Here is a 24,089-nt window from a genome sequence, read left to right on the forward strand (position 1 = left end):
ATGGACTGCTGAGGTGTGTTTGGAGAACGCAGGCGCCCTGCTCTCCCTATCTGAGCGTCACACGGAGCCCTATTTAAGTAAATGACCCGGGCTATAAGGCATACATATAAAGTCGATGATTTCCTAGTCTATTTCACTGTTTATTGCCCCGCTCTCTCGCACCGGAGCATAAAGGTGATTTGATTTGTGTTTGTGATTACAGTGTAGCCTACATGCACTGTACGTGTAGCGGAGATGCATGGGGGCCACTGCTGCTGACTCCCAGAAATGGCTGTTTCAGCGCCGTTTCCATTAATAAGCAACGCCACAAACAAGAGTCCTGGTGACTGTGAAGAAAATCAAGAAATAAGTACAAAAAAAACAGCGATCAGTAAAGTCAGTTTTCATTTATAAAAGCTGTACATCAAACACTTATTGATCCAAGGCTGAAATGTGTGTGTGTGTGTGTGTGTGTGGCTGCTGGATCTTATATCAACCTGGTGTTTTATCGCCCTTTTTTTTTTTTTTTCCCAAATAAAAACAGGAATCAAGAATATCTTGTAAAGTGACATAACGACGTGTTAAATATTAAATAGACGCACAGTGAGTCAGATTTTTATGACAACTGCGTTTACATAAACAAAAACCATTCATCAGGGCTGAGGCGCGTGTGTTTATTTCACTTTTGGTGGCGGACAGACTTGAGGGTGAAAAAAAAAAAGTATTTTCTTCATATTTTATTTAATGCAGGAACCCCCCCACCACACACACACACACACACACACACACACACACACACACACGGGTCCAGCTTGTTTATGACCAGCCCTTGTTCAATCTAGAGACTTAACAGCTCGTCCTTCATGGAGAAAAAGGGCTCCTCACCGCTGTGAACTCTTGTACTGTATATGCACCATTTGTTTGTACCTGAGCCAAATCTCCCCCTTTCCTTTTCCCATTCTTTTCGCTGATAAAGAAAGCTCCCGTGTGCGTTATTTGCATCGTGTTCGGTCACAGGATGAGGAGGAGGAGGCGGTGGAGGAGGAGGAGGAGGAGGAGGAGCAGGGAGGGGGGGAGCAAAGACTCCTCTGTTGGGGCCAACGATGTAGTGCAGGGGTAAATCCACATAAACTCAGTTCAGCCACCTTTTTTATCTGCAGGACAGACTTTACTCACCTTCCTCTGTTGGCGTAAATCGCCCTTAAATGAATCGCTGAGACAAAGCGGTGAGAATAATATGTAAATGTGGTCTTTTCAAGCGCTTTTTTTTGGTGTTTTTTTTTGTCAAATTTGAATTGCTTTTGTAAATGCTGGTTGTTTGTCTAAACATGAACAGCGACTGTCTCCCAGTTCAGCCTTTTCTTCAGCACTACATCCCTGGTTGGCTCATTATTGTCAGCGCTTTGACGTGTCTCCTGCTCTCTCTTTTGTAGGACATGACGGGGACTCAGTTTCTGCCCTGCAAAGCCAAAACTCCGCTCAATGCGAGGGGAGCCCGAAGTTCATAAAAGGGATTATTTGCATCTGGCTGCCTGAGACCTTCGGTGCCTCCGGATTTTACTTTGGATTTGGGATTTATCGGTTCTTCTCACCGGGATGGAAAGCCGAGATTTCGCTCCACCGCACCACCTCCTGACGGAGCGGAGCGCGCTGGTTCACAGCGCCGCGTCTCGGATGGCGCCAGGCGGCCACGGCTCCGTGCAGCACCCCGCTCACTTCCAGCCGGGAAAATACTACTCGTCCCACCTCTCCATGGGTCCGCACTCAGGTCAGTGGTGAACGCGGCTTCTTCTCATGTGTATAAACGACGAGTGTGTGTTTGGGGGAAAAAAAACAGCCAGTTCCTGTCTTTTGTCTGAAGCATATGTTCTCCATATTACAAACTTGGGACGCTCAGTGGGACGAACTAGAATTTACTGTGGAAGGAAATTGCTCAGATTTTGTGGGCATTTAGAAATTAGCACGCACAAAAAAAAGCGTATGGCACGTTAAAGAGTTTTATGTTTTACTTAATTTAATGAACTGTTTATGACAGGGCTGCGTGTAATATCTGAAAATAAAAAATAATTTAGCAGTTTCAGCCTCGCGTAAAAGCAAAAAAAAAAATATGGAACGTGTCTGGAAATGTCTCTCTTAAGGAAACTTGGCCTCTTTGGCAAATTAGATTAACTTTAAATTTACGGCACACCTCCAGCTCTTGTCTGAACCCTTTTGTGATTTTCGATATATTCTGGGATTATTCGCTCCTATCACACAGGGATTATTAGGCGTTTCCTGTAGCATAATCTTGTCACAGATTTATATGGTTTCATCAATTAGTAAAGTACTAATCATTGTCATTTGGCGTAATTAATTAGAATTGGGTAATTCCACTGCTTATATTTCCCATTAAACAATAAATTAAAAGCCATTAGCTGAGCACTTCCCCTGGTTTCTGCTGTTGTGGCTCCAAGGTGCACGGTGGTGGTTTGGGTCTGCTGGTGCGTTCGGGGGGCACATGCTGGTTTGTACTGGTCACAAACTGGGGGTCGAAGAAGAAGAAGAAGAAGAAGAAGAGGTGGATGGTGGTGGTGGTGATGGGGGGGAGTGGAGGGGAGCTCTGGCTAATAGAGGTGCGGGTAATACCAGAAAATCCGGTTTCTATATTGAGCGGGGACGTGACGGGGTGCGAATGGGTTGACAGTGCATGCATTAGATTTAACAAGTAGCTTTGGTATCCTGTCTCAATAGGAGGGGGTGGGGGGGTGTGTGGAGAGAGAGAAAGAAAGAAAGCCTCTGCTCGAAATCATACAGTGTCTATACACTGGACTAACTGGATGAATGTGAACGTGCCCGATGAGAAATCTCATTAATTATCATTTGCGAATGCAGCGGGTTCTTTAAATAGACGCTGGGACTCGCGGCCCTATGAATGATATCGTCTGTTGTGTGTAGGATCCACACATCCTCTGTCTCCACTTATTTGCATATTCATTAGTTTTACACAACAGCAGAATCGACGCTGACGTCCAGTCCGGCGATTTAAACTTTTGCAATTTAGGACAAAATTCATATTTTGCACATTTCCGGTGAGGACACTGAACGCGGCGCAGACACGAATGCTGAAGCAGTTTGACGTTTGGTGCATTTGAGGTCCTGGGTCTGGACCTGGCTGCTTCGTGCCCGAGTTAAAAACAATAATATTTTTGTTGTGAGCTTGTTTTGTCTTCAGAAATGTTCTCACACTCCTCCTGACTCTAAAGAGCACGTGCGTAGATGTAAATCTACAATCTTAAATTTTTTACTGTAAATGTACAGATTATATATGCTTTTATTTTCTAAAATCAATTTACAATATGAGTAGATTATGTGGTAGTGAAAGAATTATATTTATTAATTTTTATAATTCAAAAACGTTTTAAATCTACTCTAAAATGTAGCATATTTATTGCCATAATGTCTAATAAATGTGTTAATGTCAACTGATTTTGAACTAAATACATTGTAGTATATATTATTATTAAATACAAGCCAGTTTTATTGTATGATACATATTATTTAATTTACATAATTATAGCTGTATGTTATACTACATTTACATGTATTATAAAATAACTCATCAAGTGTAATTTATTCTATATTGATAAAATATTTTATATAATTCATGAGACATTTAGCTGCAGGTCTCCTTTAAATCTGGCTCAAAGGATTGCACCAAAAATATGCCCATGTCATTTTTGAACCTCCAACCGATGCTGGGATTGCTTCCACAAACACACATCTGACTTGCATAACGATTTAAACAGATTATCCTCCACTTTGACTGATACTGCTACTCGCTGACATGTATTATGGTCCAATTTAAAAATGATTCTGCGACGTTGAAAGGGGGGGAAAAGGCGTAGTAATGCGGGGTGATAATGCTATTGAAATATATTCAAGAGGGCCTCTCACTGGGTCTCAAGGTGCATGACACTGTATTGAGATTCCAGATATCCAGACTCTCCATGCATGTCCCTGATGGGGTTTTGACTGACATGATGGGCATAGAGGATTGTTGTTTTGGGATGGGGGTTGGGGTACGTGTGTGTGTGTTTGCTGGGAGGTTAGGATGGGGGTTACCTTTGTGCTCGCCCCCCTTAGAGATTCAGAAAGCTGTATGCCTGGCCCTAGGCCTCGGCACAGGGGGTAGATATGATGTTGGGTTGGCCATACCGGGGTAGAAGTGGGGGGGTTTACTACGGGGGGTTTGTTTCAGATCTTTGGAAAGAGACACACACACTCTTTTTTTTTTTTTACCTTCTCACAAGACCAAACCGGGTGTATCACTTACAGATATTCAAAGTTTAAAAAAAAGCACCCTCTCATTCCTCCTGTTTCTTCATATCCCGGAAAACCTGCAATCCATCAATTTGCCGAAGCCTCTTATTTAGATCAGCATGGTGTCTGCTTGAATATGGTCACGCTTGACAAGGTGATGGAATGACAGCCGCATACCAACGCCATAAGACGCAGCCCCCGTTTGATAAAACCCCACAATGATATTACACAGGCGTTTAGATTACTGATAGGAGCAGTGGGAAAGCCTTTGTCTCTCTGTCTGTCTTGCTCTCCTTCCCCTCCCTGTTTCACTGCTTTGCTTTTATTACAGTCTCTCTCTCTCCCTCTCTTTCTTTCCCCCCTTTTCTGTGATGTTAGCCCCCTGGGCAGTAGTTGTGCAAGTGTGTGTGTGCATGAGTGTGTGAGTGTGTGTGTGTGTGATTAAGGTTAGGTTTAGCCTGCAGTAGCACAGGTGTGCAGTATTATGGAGGGCGTGGCAGAGCTTGTCATTGAACAGGTGTGTTACTTCCCAGACAGCAGACGGTTTTTGTTTACATGGCTGTGTATGTGTGAGAGCGTTGAGTGTGTGTGTGTGTGTGTGTGTGTGTGTGTGTGTGTGACCTAGTAATACAGACAAAAAGAGCCTACATTCATGCTACATGTGTGCACACATGCACAGCTGTGCACACATACTGTACACACACAGGGTTTCTCTCTTAAGCTGCTTGTGTTTTGGCCTTTGAAAAAGTAATAAACCATAATCAGAATGTTTTGGTTGAACTAGATAACCTCTCCGCCGCGTCTCTCTTTCTTTTCTCTCACTTCCATGACCTTTTTCTTCTTCTCTTCTTCTTCTTCTTCTTCTTCTTCTTCCCCTCCTTTCTTCCAGTTCAGTCTTGTTAGTGAGGCAAAAGATCTCGCAGTTAGATTCTGCATTTGGTTGCTATAAAAGTGTGTGTGTGTGTGTGTGTGTGTGTGTGTGTGTTGCATGCTGCCGCCCTGTCCATTCATCACGGTGCTGTCAGTAATATCTCTCATCTCTTGGAAGTTTGTCGGCTTTGGCTTTGATCGTCATGGCAGCGCAGACGAGACACGCCCCTTCACCCTCCTACCTGCACACACCTTCACACACAAACAACTCGTATGACGTGGAGAGAAAATATGAGTATATGAGTGTGTGTGGAAGTTTCTGTGTGCGTGTTCTTGTAGAGGGCCGTAGTTTGTACAAAAGTCTGTGTGTGTATGTGAGTGTGTGTGTGTCTAGGGTACTGATTATGTTAAAAGGCAACAGTAAGGGATGAAAGAAAAGCAAGATAGAAAGGGTGAAAAGAGAATATGAGCATGTAAATGATCGATGGATGGAGCAGGGGGAGAGAGGGAGGAGGAGGAGTAGAGGGAGTAGAGAGGCTGAATGTTTCCACCTGGTTGGTAATCCAGTCAGATTACCACCGCCTGACGGCACCCACTGGCCGTCATCCCCGGCTCCTCAGCCTGCCGTCTCTCCGCTGCCTCTCGAGAGTGCGAGAGAGTGAAAGCGAGAGAGAGGGGAGACGCTTGCCTGTGTGTGTGTGTGTGTGTGTGTGTGTATGAGATGAGTCAGCAGTGGATGAGTCTCAGACAGACCCAGCCCGCCCCCACCCTCACCTCACCAGAGCTACCCAGGGTACAAGGGGCACATCCAGGGTGCAGCGTGCAAGACGACCCCCTGTGTGGAGGAGACAGCTGGTGGAGGCTACAGCCAGCCGAGCTGCGATTGGACGCAGGGAGGAAGGAGCAGAGTGTAAACTGTCGATTCAATTAAAAAAAAAACATATCCCCAAAAAATTAAACCGTATTACGACTTCAACTAATGATTATTTCCGTTATCGATTAATCTGATACATTTACGATTAATCAATTAGTCGATGAAATGTCGAATATTGTGAAAAACGCTGATCAAGTCCAACCAACAGTCCAAAAACCCAAAGACTCTTTCATTTAAACCACCTCTAACACTGATTTATTCTCATAAATGACAAACAAAACCTCAAATCCTCACGTTTAAGAAGATGGAACCTGCAAATGTTTTGTTAATTGTTAATCAATTTTCAAAATAGTTGGGGAATTTTTCCCGCGTGATTGCGACCTCTGCCTTTTTCAAACTTACATGTGATTACTGATTGTTAATGATATCTGTATCCTTAACGGTTTTGAATGTAATGGGTATATTTGTGACAATTTAAAGGTAAAACTTGAGCTTGCTGTGACTAACGCTTATGTCAAAATAGCCACATTTTAGTTAAAGCTGCTGTGAGCGACAGTCTTAAACCCAAATTTCTTCATTTACTGTCACAAACGGCAAAGAAAAACAGCAAATCCTCACATTTAAGACGCTGGAACCAGCAAATGTTTGACACTTTTGCTTGTAAAATGACTCACACTATTAATTGATTTTCAAAATTGTTGGCGAGTAATTTTCCTGTGATTGCAACCTCTAGCTTTATTTGAAATATACACGTCACTTTTTGTTACTGATTGTGAACATGTGTATCCTTTGCAGTTTTGCATGTAACAGGCAAATGTGTGACAGTTTAAAGGTAAAACTTGAGCTTGTTGTGTCTAACACGCAACATTTTTGGTGTTTGGATGAATTTTCATTTAGAGACATTCATTCAGCAAACACGTTCCGTCAACAGTCTTTTTATAAAAATCACATTTTGCAAACACACCTTCTTTAGTCAGCCTCTAAATATTATACAGATGATTTCACAGCCACATCAGTGCTGCACTTATCCAAAAAAAGTTGAAATGAAATATGCAGCAAGGCCAAAGAAATCAGTTAAATGAGTCTGACTGTTTGAAATTTGTTGACGCATTAACGGCATTAAGCCATTAAGTCATTAAGTAAAGTCATTAAAGTCATTTCCATTACAAATGAGACTCTTGTGTATGCTTTGATATTTCAAGCAACACTATGGCTCACCATTTAAATATATTCCTCAACGTTTCACTGCGTCTAATCAAATTGACCTTGCGGTAACTGTGACCGAGAGTGAAAGGTCACATCAATGGAAAGATAAAAAAAAATTTGAATGCATTAACAGAAAGCTCTTCTTGATATCTTGAGTGAAGCGTGCGTTTGTTCTGGAGCACATTTGCCGCAGTGACAGAAGACTTTTGTCTCATCTCCAACTCTCATCCAACATGTGAACAGCTGCTTATTGTCGGTAGCAGTGATTTGAAGGGAGCGGGGGTGCGTTTGGTTGCGACATCTCCGGGGTGTGAACACACACCACCATCTGATGACTTGGCATGTGAATGGAGAGCGCCAGACTTCCTGTGTCCATGTGCTCTTTTCTCGCTCCCTCTCTCCCTCTCTCTCTCTCCCCTGTTCCCCCTTTTTTCTTCTTCTTCCTCTTCTTCGCCTGTCCCTCTCTGGCCAGACCTCCCCTCCTGCCTTTGCTCCTCGCTCCTCTTTAACCACATGCTCGCCCTCCCTCTTCCTCCTCTCCTTCTGCTTCCCTCTTTCACTTCCCCTTCACTCTGCGTTTTCGAGTGGTCCTCCAGCCCTCCTTCCTCCTCCCCACTCCTCTCCCTCTCTCCTTCTCTTCTCAATCGATCCCCCCCACCACCACCACCACCACCTCTTATATCCAGCTCCCATCTCTGTCTAAACTCCCCACACGCCCATCGCCTCCTCTCGTTGTTAGCAGACCAGCCTCTCTCAGCACTCCTCCTATTTCTGTCTCAATTTCAGCCGGCTTCCTCTCCTTTTCCACGTTGCCTCATTTGTTTCTCCCACCTCTCTTTCTTGCATCCCCCCGCCCCACCCCCCCACCCCCAACCATTCGGCCGGTTGTTAACGGGCCCGTCCCGGTGCTACTCGGCCCATGGCCAACTCACTAAATCAGAAACGATTGGAGGATTTGGCAAGAGGGAGTGAGAGCTCAGCGCGGCGCCTTTTGAAGTCGGAGAAACGAGAGAAAAATGACATTTTAAACAGCCCGCAAAACACAAGGCTAAAACAGCTTCTTACTCTGCACAGGAGGAGGGGTGTGTGTGTGTCTGTGTGTGTGTGTGATCACATATAACATGTTTTATGTGTATGTGTGGCTCGCTGTGGCTGGTATTCATGCTATGAATGCACGAGGAAGAAAGTGGACATCGGTGTGTGCACAAATGTGTGTGTGTGTGTGTGTTTGCAGACACTATAATTCCCTGCTATTTTATGGCTTTCCACTGCTTCAGAAGGGGTCAAGGCAATCCCCTGTTTACGCGACTTGACAGGGAGGTGACATCACTTAGCGAAGGGGGGGGAGGACAGACATGATGTCACAGTCTCGCCACATCCACAGGTCTGCACCCCCTGAAAACAGCCAGGCGGTGCAACCACGGCAACCCTTATCGCAGGCGGCAACCGACACCTGAGCCGGGGCTCGCTTCTCTCCGTCCCGGGGTCACATTTATGCCTGACTCATCGTCACTCGAGCTGACTCGCTCGACTCAGCCGGGGCCCTTTTTCCTCGGCTGTTGTGTTTTCAGCCCTCTATTCGATTCATTTCAGCTCTGTTTGGCTCATTCATATTGTAATGGCCTCCATTCAGGCGGGTCTGTGTCCAGTTTGTTTTGCTGTCAGGGGGCTCAGATGGATGGAGGGGGCCGTAGGTTCATCTGGAGGTGAGGTTAAAGAAGGCAGAGTGGTTGGACTGCTCCCCCCCGCCCCCGAATCCAAGAGAGCTGTGAGGGGTTTTTCTGAGTCACGCTGCTGCTGTGTCTGCTGGTGTGGTAGAGACTGAACAGACAGAGAATGTGGTGTGAAAGACAGCTAATGTGCTCTTAAATAGAAAATAGGTTCATATCTGCGTGTGTTTGTGACGTGGGGAAAGAGAGTAAGAAAAAGGGAGAAGCAGCTGTGTGGAACAGCATGGATCGTTACACAGTGACACACATGAAAGCATTAAGTATATTCAGGAGGCTTCGTTGAATATACATGGAGCTGTGTGTGTGCAGCTTTGTATGTATGTGTGTGTGTGTGTATGCACGTGTGTGTGTGTGTGTGTGAGAATCCCCTCCCATGCTCTTGCCCGAGCTGAGAGTAGTGAGAAAGAAAACAAGGAAAGAGAGCACGAGAGATCGAGTGAGAGGGAGAGAGAGGGGGAAAAAACAAAACACAAAAAAAAAACAAAAAAACAACAAAGATCCGTCATCAGTCATTCATGGCTAATCAGTCTCGTGGGACGTGTGCACACACACACACACAGACACACACACTCTCAGTCACACAGTGCCGAGGTCCTAATCCTACTGGGACTGCTTGTGCCTCTGTGTGTGCCTGTCTAAATTTTGGATCCAGGCTGATTAGAAGCAAACTCTCTCTCTCTCTCTCGTTCCCTCTCTCTGTGGCTCTCTCTCCACCTCTACGTCTCTCTCTTCTTCTCTTCTCCTCTACGTCTTTGATTGCTGGTAAAGTGTCTCTTCTCCTTCTCTCTATTTTTCTCTTTTGTCTCTTTAATAACCGCCTACTGTCTTCTCCGGTCGTTTTGATGTGTGTTTTTGTAATGTTTGGAAGCATGTGTGCATGCATAATATAGGGACGTCTTTTGTGTGCGAGTGCGCACTTATCTCTGCGTTTTGCATGTGTGTGCAGTCGGTCTGTGTTTTATCGGCTCCGCCGTTTGTTTCAGCTTCGTCTTTTACTTAAATCACATCAGCTTTAGTGGCATGGATGTTAGTGTTGTTGCCAAAGCTTAATTACATATTACTGCATACAATGTACTATCATAGGAATACATACGTAATCTCAAGAAGACAAATATCTTAGAAACGTGACATGCTGATACACACTGTGCAGCCAAGATCCGTCCCAATATGTCAGGAACTCCATTCAAATGTTTCTGATTTCTGCACATAAAGTTCTCAGCTTAACATATATCACAATACACAATAACATTTAATTCATAGCATGTGTCTACCTGTCTTAATCCGAAGGCTGTGCGCACATCCTCCTGGTTTTTCCTCTGCTTTTATTGTGTCTGTAAAGGAGAGAGAGCTAGTGCTTTTATAAAGGTGGTTTTCTTTAAGCCAAATAATGAAAGCCCAACTTATATGTTGGCCAATCACAGATATATCTGTATCTGTGTATATGTCGCCCGATATGCACCGAAATGAAACATCTTTTTTAAGAGATTCTGATGCAGAAAAAGATGCTTGAGATGATTTGTATTTTTTAAGATTCACAGTAAGTTTACTGTGTCAGTGCACTGGTGTCATTGTTCCCATTAAGTTTATTGTTAAATAGATATATATCCTTAGTCCGTTACATATGTTGTTTGAAAGTGTTTGAAAGCAATAATTGATTGATCACTGCAAAAAATAGCTAAAACGGCCTTTGGTAATTACTTTTCAATAGTTCTAATTAAAGGTGCATTGTGAAGTTTTGGAGAAGACATTTTAATCAGAAATGAAAGATATTGATTGACTGATTTTTTTTATGCCTGCACAAACTAAATACACATTTGTTTTCATGACTGAATAAACTGAATTAACAAACTGACCTTAAAGGACAACACAATTACTTTACTTTGTTTATATGTGGCGGACCCTGCCACCTTTCTGGCTTCAAACAGTGTTCTGGGAACCTTATTTTTCTCTGAGAACAGCTTGCTTATTCAGCTATGGAAAAAATAAATATTTCTGAGTTTGTATTATTACCTCATTAATACTGTAAATATTAAAATTCTGAGTTATAATTTCTCCTCCAAAACTTCATAATTGTCCCTTTAAGTGTTTATTTATTTTGATTGTGTGGATTTTATTTGCACTTACTTTCCACTTCATGTGAGGTAGAGTTCAATTAAATTTAGCCGTTTTAAAAGCAAAACATTTGCTGGTTCTAGCTTTTTAATCCCCTCCTGCTTCATATCACTGTCACTTGAATATCTCTGGGTGTTGGGGTGTTAGTTCACGAAAGGCATTTTTGACATTTCATAGACTGAATGATTGAATCGAATAATAGAGAAAATAATTGGCAGACTAATAGACAATGAAAATAATTGTTAGTTGCAGCCCTGAAATCTTTTTCAGCCTCTTTTTTTTCATTCTCTCTTTTATTTGTTTTCCTTTCCTCCCCTTTCATTTCCTTCCTCTTTATTTCCTCTCCGTGGATCTCTCCAATAATCTTTTATTCCTGTGTAAATATGACAGCAATGAGAGAATATAAAGAATGGAAAAGCCATGCTGAAATAAGGTCAGACTAGGTTATTCTCACCTGCTTTCTTTCCCTCTCTCACTCCGTCACAGGCTCCCATCCTCCCTCCCTCCCTCCCTCCCTCTCTCCTTCCCTCCCTCTCTCCTTCCCTCCCTCTCTCCTTCCCTCTCTCCTCCTCTGCTCGCTCCCTTGCTGCCTCTCTCTAGTGCTCAGTCTGCTGATCCCGCTCTTCTCTCTTGTTCTCCGCTCTCTCTCTCTCTCTCTCTCTCTCTCTCACACACACACACACACATGCACAAACACACACACACACACACACACTGGCACACACAATGACTGTCTGACGCCCACACACACACACACCAATATACTCACGCTGACACCTGCATGTCGAGCCGTTGAGGGTCTAATTTAAGTAAAGTGCTTCTCTAGGAACCACAACCCCTCAACTCACGATGATGGAGGGTGATACGGTGCAGCGTGGTTGAACACACACATACAGTTATACATAGACGCACACACACTTCCTGCTCCGGTGATACGGAGATATGACTCTCCGTTGTGTGGGATTGAAGGAAGCACTGTAGATGGCTTGTACGTAGCATACTGTAATAATAATGTGATATTTGATCCCCCGTTGGGAGATTCACCTTTTCTCGGCTGCTGGCGGATCAGACTGCAGGGTCAGTTACAGCCGGTGGCAGAGCTGGGAGGGATTCAGTGTCTTGCTCAAGGACACTTCAGCAGGGTGGATGCTGGCTGGCTGACATGGATACCTTGAATCTGGGTCTGCTGGTTAAAGGATGTTGTCCTCTCCGCTGCAACCGCCCCACTGCTTCGCTTCTGCTGCGTAGGTGTGTTTGTTTCCACTGGAGCTGGAGCTAACTTTAGCTGAGAAGCTGCGCCGCTGCTGCGAATCTGAGGCCGCAATCACAAACCTTCATGGAAAAAATAGCAGGAAGTGTTTTGGCTTTTCGTTAAGTTTAGTCTATGATAAAAGTTAAGTGAAGACCCAACTACTTCACTGCAAATGAAAAGCGACTCCTGATAGCAAGACTTGATCTAAATCTGTGGAAGCTTCATTTGTTTTAGCAATATTCTGGCTTATATTTTTAGGCTACATGGCAATACACAGTATATATATATCCCCTTCTCAACATTTTGACATCTCCTCAAGGCACTTTGTAACTGGACTGGGTGACAGATACCTTAATATTGCAACAATATTGTAGGGACGACAATTGGTACTCTCACAAAATATTAACACAATAAGATTTGTAATAATAATAATGTCAATGTTATGAAATAGCTACAGGCATGTGTGTATAAAAAGTACATCAGTCTGGTAAATCAATCAAAATCTAAGATGATATATAGTCTCAGTTCACTATAATGTGAACTACACTCTTACTACAATTTGGACAATAAATAACTGTAGTCCATCAAAGTCATTTTATTTGCTGTTGCTATTGTAGCACATTTTGTGGATTTGTTTAATGTGTTAGGGAAGAGATGCTAATCTACACATCCAGCAGTTACAGAGCAACGTTAGCTTCATTTGGAGTCGTGTTTGTGTGCACCTGATGACTGTCGGTCTAATAACTGCTTTCTTTTATTTTTAGTCTCCACCAACTCCTTATCAAAATATCTGTCTCTTCAGGTGCTAAATGCTCCGCTATGTTCACCAGCTGGTTTCTAACGTTGTCTGCCTGCAGCTTGGAGTTAAGCAAGTAGAGAACAGTTGGTTTTTAGAGATCTGTTGCTGAAAACTGTTGTTATAGCTGGAAATTATGCAATGGAAACAGTGAGAGAGAAACGAAACAGTAAAGATGCGCTCCAGAAGACCAAAACAATAAGCCCACTTTGTGGATTTGTTTAAATTGTTAGCAAAAAGATGCTTATCTACACATCCAGCAGTTACGGAGCAACTTAGCTTCATTTCGAATTGTGTTTGTGTGCACCTGATGACTCTCAGTCCCATAATTACTTTCTTTTAGCTCTATTTTGGTCTCCACCAACTCCATAGCAAAATATCTGGCCCCTTTAGCTGATAAATGCTCCGCTATGTTCACCAGCTTGCCGCTAACTTTACCTGTCTGCTATTTGATGTCAGGCTAGTAGCGTACAGTGGACTTTGAGAGGTTTGATGGCTGGGAAAAAGATGCAGAAGCACTCTGTAGTGCTAAGGAGAACACGATTCTCAGTGGGTTTGTCACTATGAGCTATAACTTTCGCACACAAATAGTCACGTGATCATTTGTATATATACAAATATTGATTATATCTGGTTTAGAGGATCTGTTGGTTGATATGAATATGCAAACCATCAAACGTGCTGTTGCTGGTCTGCTGACAGAGCACAGTAATGCTATTAAAATTGCTCATTAATGATAACATCAAATTAAATTAAATTACAGAAAGTAAAGTTTTGCTCAACCTTTACTGACATTGACTGATGGGTGGCTCTGTTTAAGTCAAGTTTGTCTAGCTGGATGGAAATTGTCTCTTTCAAAAATGTTGCTGAGGATCAGTTATTTTAGCCCAGAAAAAAATACAATACTGACTTAAACATTCTCAGTGCAGAGCAGGTGAAAGGTTAGAATGATTTAAACTTCATTTAAAGGACCTTGTATCATCCCCTACGGTCTTCTCTTGGTTCTCTTTTATAATATTTAACTATTCAGGCTAAATATTGAACGGTTGCACCACACAGTCTCCATAAATTGTTAACGTCTGCTGTCATGGTTTTAAACCGTAATTTTAATAGTGAGTTGATAAGTAACAGGGTCAGATAATGCAGCTCTGAAGAACAGCGTTTAATAGGAATTGTTGTAATACGTAACCAGAAAATAGTAAAATGTTGTTAAGTGGTGAACCCGTATTGTGTTCATGTACTTCATGAAGAAACACATGTTTATCTGTTCATCTCTGGCTCCACTTTGCTCTCTGCTCACGGTGACGTGTTCTCTGTCACACTCACTTTGGGCTCTTCCTGGCGTCTTCTTGACCCCCTGGTGTATTTCATCCAGCAGCAGGCACATGCATCTACAAATCATTACAGTCGGTGTGTGAATGTGTGTATGGATGTGTGTGTGTTTGCTGTGGCTGCACACTGAATGGACCACAGGGGTGTGGCACAGACTTGTCGGATGACCAGAACTCCCAGAACAGGCTTCCTCACTGTTAACCAGAGCTGGAAAGCAACTGTTGGGGGTGATGGTGGTGGTGGTGTGCGGGGGGTTGCCAACACACACATACACCTACACACACACACACGCACATACACACACATAGAAGTTGGAAGCAATTGCATTATTGAGTCTCACCGCAGGCTTTCCTGAAATATCAGCTACCTTCTGCTTTTAATTAGTGTGTGTGTGAGTGTGTGTGTCATTCTGACCCAGGCAGCGGAGCCAGTCTCGTATGACCCGTATTCCCCTGTTTTCTTTGGTAAAACATGGAAAAACTTACTCTGACAACCCCCCTCCTCCCTCCTTCCTGCTTCCTAAGAATCTCTCATATGTTTTTGAGTTCCTGCTTTCCACGACCATATATGGTCCTTCCTCCTACCGTGGGTGGGTGGGCGTGTGGCGTCCAAAAAGTCTGTGGTCAAAAGCAGGAACATTTTCCTCCTCGCTCACAGTTTACGGGTGCAGTTTGTGGGCCACGCTCGCCGATGGAAAACAACAGCGGAGTGCTTTTTTTTGTGGCTTCTCAGGCCGGGTTCAGACAAGGTGCAACGTTGCACGTTTTCTCCGCTGCTCTTTTGAATTCCTCCTGCCTTTATTTCCTGTAATTTCCATGGAGACACACAGACGATGGTGTGGTTTTTTTTTTCGCATCCTTACTGGCTTTTGATGGCACACATGTAGGTGCAGAGAGATTGGGATGTAGCTACAGTAGTCCTGTGCATGCAGTAGTAGAGAGGACGTGTGTGTGTGTGTGTGTGTGTGTGTGTGTGTGTGTGTGGATGGCAAGGGCTCTGGTCCGCAGCCTGGGAGTCAGGCTTTGAGCTGTGCTGTTCATAGTCTGCTGATTTATGCGCCTCACAGGGAAATCTCTCATTTGTAGCTCTTTCATCTCATTTTTCCCCTCCACTCTCTTTCTCTCACTCTCCCCTTCTCTTCCACTGTCCTCTCTCTTCTCCCCGCCGTAATGTGATTCAGTACAGCCGCTCATCCCAGGCGACATGCCATGCTTTGCTTGCACACCCTGCTCTCTCTAACATGAATGAGTCAATTGATGAATAATAAGATAGAGCAGAAGGAAAATGCTATCTGGATCTAGTCGAGCAAAAGAACTCCTTTTCTCCCCTGAACGTTTTCTTTGTAAGCACCGCTCGGGCGCTTACTCACACATTGAATGTGTTTGTGTCCCCAGTGCCATAATGCTTTTACAGACCTTTGTGTGTGTGTGTGTGTGTGTGTGTGTGTGTGTCGGTGTGTGTGTGTCTAAGCGCCTTCCACAACCGCCTTGTTTGAGTAGCCCTGTCACTTGTGCAATTCCGTGGTGTCAAAACAGATCAGAAAGGTCTGGCTTGACTCCTGCCCTCACGTACACACACACACGGGCACACTCTCTCTCTCTCTCTCTCTCTCTCTCTCTCTCTCTCTCTCTCACACACACACACACACACACACACACACAGATTGAAGGCTCAGTGCCAGGGCCCTTGGTGGTTGGAGGCTTATGAAAGGGTCGGACTGACGAGAGGTTGCCAAGTGTACGGCAATAAGCGTAACAGCCAAGCTAACGAGAGTCAGAACCTCTGACACACACGCACACACACACACACACACACACACACTGAGACTGTACTCTCATGCTCTCGAGCTCTCGCAGTCGTCAGTGGCTACCAGAAAATGTGTGTGTGTTCGGGAGAGAGAGTTCAGTTTATCAGTGTGTGGACGGAGGCTTTCGTTAATTGGCAAATGTGACAATGGAACACGAGAGGATATTGATCTTCAATCGGATGTTGATCGATTTAACTCGTCATCCTTCCAGGTGTGTGTGTGTGTGTGTGTGTGTGTGAGAATGTGTGTATTGATCAGCAGCAGTCCATTCGTAGAGCTTCAGTGAAGAATTTGACTGTATGTGTGCTTGCTTCTTTCTCCTTGTGACATTCGTAATATCACCGCCATCGCCGCTCCCTTTGGTGTCCTCCTTTCGCCCTATCCTGTTTGCCTCTTCCTCCTCCTCCTCCTCTTCCTCCTCCTCCATTCCTCTCCTCAGAATGGTTAGCAACCTTGGACAAGTCAGGTCTGTTGTCTTGTTGTTTTGTTTCACCGTAGATTTCATCAAACACTCTTCTGCAGCTGCTGAGACCAACGCACAAAAGAGGGTGCAGGGTTATTTTGTATCGTACTCTTTATTTATTTTCTTTCCTTCTGGCTCGTGCAACATACTGCATGTACTGTGCATAAGTTAATAAATGCGAGACGGATCTGTTAAAATCATTACCTTGACGATTTTTGCTTTTCATCAACAGACACATTGGATTTTGCATTAATGTTACCACTTCTGATCGCGAGTGCCAAATGTTTTGAGCAGACCTGATTGATCCATTCTTAATTAAAGCTATCACAGAGTGTCACAAAGGTGTGAAAGCATAAGTGCACTCATAAAATATGCTGTATTTTTTATTTTTTTTTGCAGAATTGGAGCCAACTTCTTATATCCTTTGGGTTTTTTTTAAATTTCCCCCTTAAAATAGTCCCACACTAACAGGAGTAATAGTTAAAAAGCTACTTTCTGTGGAGAATTTAGACTCTTTTTTTGCCTTTTGTAGACAGAATCCACCCGTGCGACTGTTAAACATCAGTGTAAAACATCGCCTCAGAAGCTCTGCCGTTAAATTCAGAAGCACTGACACCAAATCCTGACGTTTATACTGTTGAATCTCCAGATTTGCTGCTATCAAACTCCGCCGCGGCTCCACTGGAAACATAACGACATCCCAAAATTTATGTTTGGCCCCGTTATCCATGAGAATACCAAAAATATGCCAAGCAGCGAAACCTGCCCAGAAAACCGAGGCACGTTTCCAGCTCTTGTTTTTTATAAAACAGTGTTTAAGTGTTTTTGAGTGGATTTTCCCCTCAGCAAATCACATTACAGTCAATCATAAATAAACTAAAGCAGATTTTGCTCACTGTAAGTACAGCTGACTGTATTAGTCTGAATAGAAACTTGGATTTTTATTACCTTGGATTGTCAACATTGGAGGATTCGCTGCCTGTGTGTTGACACACTTTTCCAAGTCATGATGCCAACTGGGAAAAATGGGAGGCATACGAGCACATTTTCTACTTTAATTACCACTACGGAGACTGAACGGAGCTGTTTCCACAGTCGGCAGCTTGTATTTATGGTAAATAACATATGCACATATAGTAATAATCCGCGCATAATCATGATGCCACTTGGGTCAGAGTTGAATTTTTGTCATGGATCAGAAAATCAAACGCAGCGATGACAAGAGTCGGTGTAGCGTTTGTTATGCTCCTGTTTTATCTTCCTCTGATACATCTCATCACTTGTGGGTAATTCGGCGCGTTCGCATTCATCATTTGGCGTTTCTGCTCAGAGCTACGGGAAGCTATGAGAGGATGCAGCGGTGACAGATGGAAAGGGAATGTGTGGATCGGGATAAAACAAAGGCGGAAACAGAGTGCAGGAAGAGAAGAAGGGGAGGAGAGCAAAAAAAAAAAACAGGGACAGAAATAAGGTTTACGTTAGTGGCTGGCCTCCGAGATGATTTTCCATATCAGCAGGCCAGAGGGAGCGGGCAAATATGATTTTCTCCCCAACTCGCCAACAGAAAACAGACAGAGAAGGGCGGGAGGGAGGTGACAGGAAAGGGACGGGATGGGGGGAAAAAGAGGAGAAAGGGAAAGGATTGAGTAAATGGAAAAAAGATGGGGGAATGGGGGATGGGTGGAGATGAAAGAGTGGGAAGAAAGTCAACAAGGAATTCCACCAAATTTACCAATCAATATGACTACTGTTTGAAATCAGTGTGGCTAATTTTTGAAATGTCGTCGTCTGTATAAGTTCACTTTTTATGGCCCTTTGAAGATGCTTCATGTAATTTCAAAAATGCATGGCCGCTCAGCTGAAAACGGGCCCTCTTTTCTTTTGTCTGTTGTAGTGGATGAGGTACAGTGAGCCATGTGTGTGTGACTGTGTGTGTGTGTATCGGTCTCTATTTGATGTGTGCGTGTGTGTGTGAGAGCGTCTGCACTGCCAGGGGGCCTTGTGAAACCAGCCTGAGTCTTATATGAGCTGTGTTTTATTATGACTGGCTGAAAGGCCACTGATCTACAGTTGTACACGAGAAGAGGATTTGGAGGAGGAAAAAAAAAAAAAAGAAAAAAAAAAAACACTGTAAAAATATCCTGTCTGAGAGAGAGAACGAAAGAGAGACAGAGAAAGAGAAAATAAATGTCTGGAAGGGAAAGTTTTTGGACGAGTCTTTTTTTTTTCCTCGGCCCTCCAAATTTATTATGACAGCGGAGAATGAAAATATCAAGAGCGAAAGATGGAGGGATTTCTACTTTTAAATTGAGTACAGTGTGTGTGTGTGTGTGCGTGTTGTTGCTTCAGATCCAGCTGTATAAATAGACACACACACACCTCTTTCTGATTTGTCTCTTAATACACACCACTGCTCCATTTATCTCTTGATTTATCCCATGCCCTCTTTCTAGTGTGTGTGTGTGTGAGAGAGAGAGAGAGATTGGCAGACAGTTGAAGGCACTTGTGGTTGTGGTTGTTAGGGCGTCGAGTCGTGGTTGAGGTGAGGGTACTGTACGTGTGTGTGTGTTCGTGTTCGTGTGTGTGCGACTCCAATGCGGACTGTTGTGGTTGTGGTAATCGTCTCTGATGCGAGGCAACATTTATGGGTAACGACCCAACCCACTACCTCTCTCCCTCTCTCTCTCTCCCTCCTTCCATCCAGTGACTAATTACCTGATTCCCCATGGATTTGTTTCCTCCTTCCCCTACAACTGTTCGGGTTGTTCAGCTAAATGAGAGCACGCTGATAAGTGGAGATACGTTCAAACCGAGCCAAACTAAACTGATCCTGCTCACTCGGTTTACTGAAACTGTAACAAGATGAGTTAGAACATACGAAGCTCGCTCTTGCTCACGTCTAAGACGTAAAAGTGGGTTTTTATTTCAAGTTCCACTCTATCCCTGAATATGATTGGTCAAGCAATAGCAGATTTAAGTGTAAGTCCTCTCTCTCCATTGTTATCTCTAATTGCCATGATCATAGGCTATAGAAAATCTGGATGCAGCATATGTTGGGGATCTTGGAGTTGGGTTTCCAGATCTTTGTCAGTAACGTTCAAAATAGAAAGTCTGAATGTGGGTAATGTGTTGTGAGGAGTCGCACTCAACTACAGTTTAGAATTATGCTTCTATGGGTCGCTCAGCTATATTTGTGAGGCTATTTCCTTTACGCTTGTATGTACCCAACCAGAGTTAAATCAACCAATCAACCCGCTTGAGCTGCTGGTAACACAGTCCTCATTACACTGAACAAAACCGGTGCTGGTGTTGATTTTGGATAGCATGCCACCGTTCCTTAAGAAAAAGAGGCTTAAACAGCAGCGTCAGCGTCCAGTGAACTAGGATTCAGTTCTGTTTCTACCTCTGCTGCTCGGCTTAAAGGCGGAAAAACAATGTTTGCGTGTTTTATACAGAACATGTTCAAGGCGGGAATGGGGCGCCTGTGTGTGTTATTCGGCCTTGCCAAATAACATCGCCACATTCCCGCCTTGAACAGGTTGGGTAGAAGGGGCATGTGGGTACCCATGACACCCTTCTTTGTATACGTTTTCAGAGACCTTAGCTTGTATCTTCTGGAGATTCATTATTACAGTTTAAGCAGCAACAGCAGCAAAAAGTATAAGCGACTGAAAACGATCCTGCGCTAAAACAAAGGCAGTCGCTGCTGTCCAGGAAGCCCAGTTAGAGAAAATAATCCATTAGTTTGAAGGCTTTTCAAATGCTAAAGCCCACAAAAAACACAAGTGATATTAATGAATGAGTAAAAAATCAAGCTGTGTAAAATTACTTTCCTATTTTATTCTTCCTGCCTACCTTCTGCTTCTTCTGTTCCTCCAGCACATTAGAGCTTTAGTAGAAAATCAGGTGAAACTGCCTCCATGGGGCTGAAAATCAAATCATTCAGCATCCACGGTTATCATTTGAGGTCAGTGCTAACCAAGACTCGCACCAAACAATAACATGCTCAGGTGAAAGTTACCAACACCGACAAATTCATATTGGTGCATTCGAAATACAAGTTGAGTGTCAGTCACGTGCCTCGGGCCCCAGTTTATAACCGTTCAGTCACCTTGAAGCTTTTTCCTGATCATAATTTAAACAGAAAAAAAAATCAGATATGTGTGTCACATGTGAGGAGAAATGATCAGAATTGGGACACTTCCAGCTGCAGTGTGAACGTAGCTTGAAGGGATTAATTTCTCTGGGGCAGGTCAGGAAATTTCATTTTTTACAGCACTACTCAGTAATATTAATACCACCCAGATCTGTCTGACTTTTTACCTTCCGACAGGAGATAAATCCAGCCAGAAACACCTGCTGGGTTCTTGTTTCTGAAAATGTGATATTTAAGTGATATCAAAAAACACTGACTCTTGTCACGATGCTGTGGGAAAATGTGATTTAGCCCTGCTATGTATTATGTTTCAAAGATGAAGATTACCACGTTTGTTGCCACGTAGTATTTATTGATGGTGAAGTCAAGTTTGCAAGCAACAAGTGACACATACTGTACATCTGGGCATGAATTTAAATCACAGCCAAAGGATTTAAAAGCAGGCGTGCAGAAGTGTGCACTTTATGCATTTCTTTTTTAAGCTTATGAGGAAGTTTGATGGCACATCTGCTCTAGCTTCTCAGTACTTCTTCTGTGGTTTGCATGCTCATTGGCACCTCAGTACACCACCCCTCGCTAGCCGAATGTCTTGATCAGCGACCATCTCTCTAACCTCCAGCCCTTTGTGTCTCTCAGGTGCTTCCTTCATGGGTTCCTTCCTGGCCAGCAGTATGGGGTCCCCGCCTTCCCACCCTCCTCACCCCTCGGGACCTGCCGCCTCCCCCTCCTCCCCCTCCTACAGGGCTGGACCCCATTCGAGGGCTTCCCCTATCTGGTTCCCGCATTCACATGAAGGTAAGACACACACACGCACGCACGCACACACACACACGCACACATGCACACACACACACACACAGCCGAGAGTGCTCGGGTCTCTGGTTAATCCAGGGTCTTGGTTTGGGATTAGATCGAGATGGAGCCATTAAGTGGTTTAACCAACACTGAGCTGAGGCCAAACACGCACAGCAGTGACGCCTCAGATGATGCTACTTATAGAAACACACACACACACACACACACACACACACAACTCTCGTCTGGCTCTGTATGTAGGCAAGTGTGTGGCTTCGTGTCTGTGGCTGTTTTTTTTAGTTCAGAGCTCGAGTACCGTGACACTTTCAAAACTGGTGCATGACCAAAAACTTCCTCTTCCTCTTGTCCCAACCCATAAACACACAAACAAAAACTCAAATTCACACATCTTCATAGAGTAAAAGAAAAAATCACATTACAATTCAGCTTCAGGCTCCTTTACTTTCACTCAGTCATCTCTCTAACCCTACTCTCTTTTAGGGGTGAGTTTTAAGTTTCATGAGGTCCCACATCCCCCTCACACACAGACACACACTGAAACTTACCCCCATTTCCACCATCCTCTCCCTCTTCACAGCCCACTCCCCCTCTGACCGCAGCCCCACCCTCGGGGCCCCTTCTGTGCTAACCGACCTCCAACGGCCCCCTTCCTGATCAGACACACACACACACACACACACAAACACACAAAAAGAAACCTGCGCATCCACATGCATCATGTCCTCTTTCGACTGTTAACCGTTTGTGGTCAAAGTGTGAGCTCGACTTAGTTATCTGTCCCTTTCAGGTATGTGTGTGCTTGTGTTTCTGTATGTGTGTGTGTGTGTGTGTAAGAGGATTTCTCTTTTGACAGCAAGATGGGTCTAAAGAGATAACCTCCAAAATGACTTTGACAGAAAAACAGCTTCCGCCACAGGCCGTATTTCTCAACTAACTGAAAACGGTCCGATTCCGAATTTCACGTTTCACCAGTTCTTCACAGAATACGCGCGAGAGAACGATAACAGTCAGCGGTGTCGCCTTGGGAAGGTATTTGACGTCTCCAGAGGAATTAAACGGAGCCGGCTTTCAGTGCAGACGTTAATTTTATATGTTGTCTTTGATATCACAGAAACAGGGCCGCCCACAGAAACGGCTGGTCCCCTGAAAGGGTCCAGTGAATGGCGTTTGCCTCTTCAGCCTGGCTGAAAAGTTGCTTGTGACATTATTGTTTTAGTCTTTTGCTACGTGTCCACAGGAACCATCATCTCTACACTTCCCATTCATTGTCATTTAAGCAGCCATGCAACGCATTCGGCTTTCTATTGAAATGCAGTGTTGACGACCAGGCTACGTTTTGCACATCAGGGTTCTCCAGCACGACTTGCCGCCTCTGGAAGCTCCTGGAAACAGACTAACCGTCGTCGAGTAAAAATGAAGACAGACTTAACAGCTTCATGGCTTATTTTTTTGCGCACATTTCAGTGAACTATTTTTGTAATAAAAGAGAAAGTTTCCTAACGAGCCGTGTCGGTCCAGTTCGAAATCCCGGGGCAGACAGTTCATGTGTGACATTTGTCCAATCAGTTGCAGCTAGTAAATGTTTGCATGGTCGTCGGAGGGTGTAGCCTGTGTTGGTCAAGCATGCACAATGTCTCCTTTCTTTTCTGGCATCCTTCAGGTCCTGTCATAGTAAGGAAATTCACTCCAGCATTAGCTAGTACTTAGTTTAGATCGGTACATTTCTCTGGTCATGTGACCAGCTGCCCACGATGCGCTGTTAACGTTGGGTACAAAAAAGGCTAATAACCATTTTCAGAAGGGGGGGATTTCTACTATGAAACAGGCTACGTTGACCAACCCAACAATAAAGAAAATGTTTATTTTATTGTGATCAAATTAATAAGTAAAGGTGAGTATTTTGGTTCAAAGTAAATTTCACTACTATGATTATTGCTTGCCTCCATGAGCCCCCCTAGCAGCTGGGCCCCAGAAAGTTTTGCCCCTTTTCCCGCCTTATGGACAGCCCTGCATGCAAAGTAATGCTCTTTAACTCAGTTCATAGCAGGAAATACCCAGGTGTAAACAATAACATTAATGATGAGTGCACTCCAGTCAGATGACTCAGTTTAAATGTCCTGGTGTCGCTTTAGTGGAGCCATCATTATTGGTTCCTGGTATGACACATGAAAATGTCTGCAGTGAAAAAGGATCCTTTGGACTTATTTGACAGCACCCTGCCTGTTATCCCTCAAACCATTTGCCAAACAAATGCAATATTTTGGGCGCAACCAAGAAAATCCCACTGATTTAGAGATAATTTAGCAAGAAAGTCCAACTTTCTCTGGAGGAAGCAGCTGTTTATGGGGCAGTTTTTATTCCCCTACTCTGAATTTTAATCTGTCACATCCTGTTGGT

At 43.9% G+C, this 24,089-nt stretch overlaps 1 protein-coding gene across 1 annotated transcript in view; it reads left to right on the plus strand.

The window, feature by feature from the left end:
- The first annotated feature begins 1,421 nt into the window (after window positions 1-1,421).
- The window catches only part of bahcc1b (BAH domain and coiled-coil containing 1b), a 54,469-nt gene continuing 31,801 nt past the window's right edge, over window positions 1,422-24,089 (plus strand). The window contains exons 1-2 of the mRNA XM_084341915.1: window positions 1,422-1,747; window positions 21,513-21,671. Coding sequence (XP_084198041.1) covers window positions 1,576-1,747; window positions 21,513-21,671 — 331 coding nt within the window. The 5' untranslated portion in view covers window positions 1,422-1,575. The remainder of the gene's footprint in view (window positions 1,748-21,512; window positions 21,672-24,089) is intronic.

The sequence above is a fragment of the Pagrus pagrus genome (assembly GCF_965226575.1).
Source record: "Pagrus pagrus genome assembly, chromosome: 21".
Taxonomy (NCBI): Eukaryota; Metazoa; Chordata; class Actinopteri; order Spariformes; family Sparidae; genus Pagrus; species Pagrus pagrus.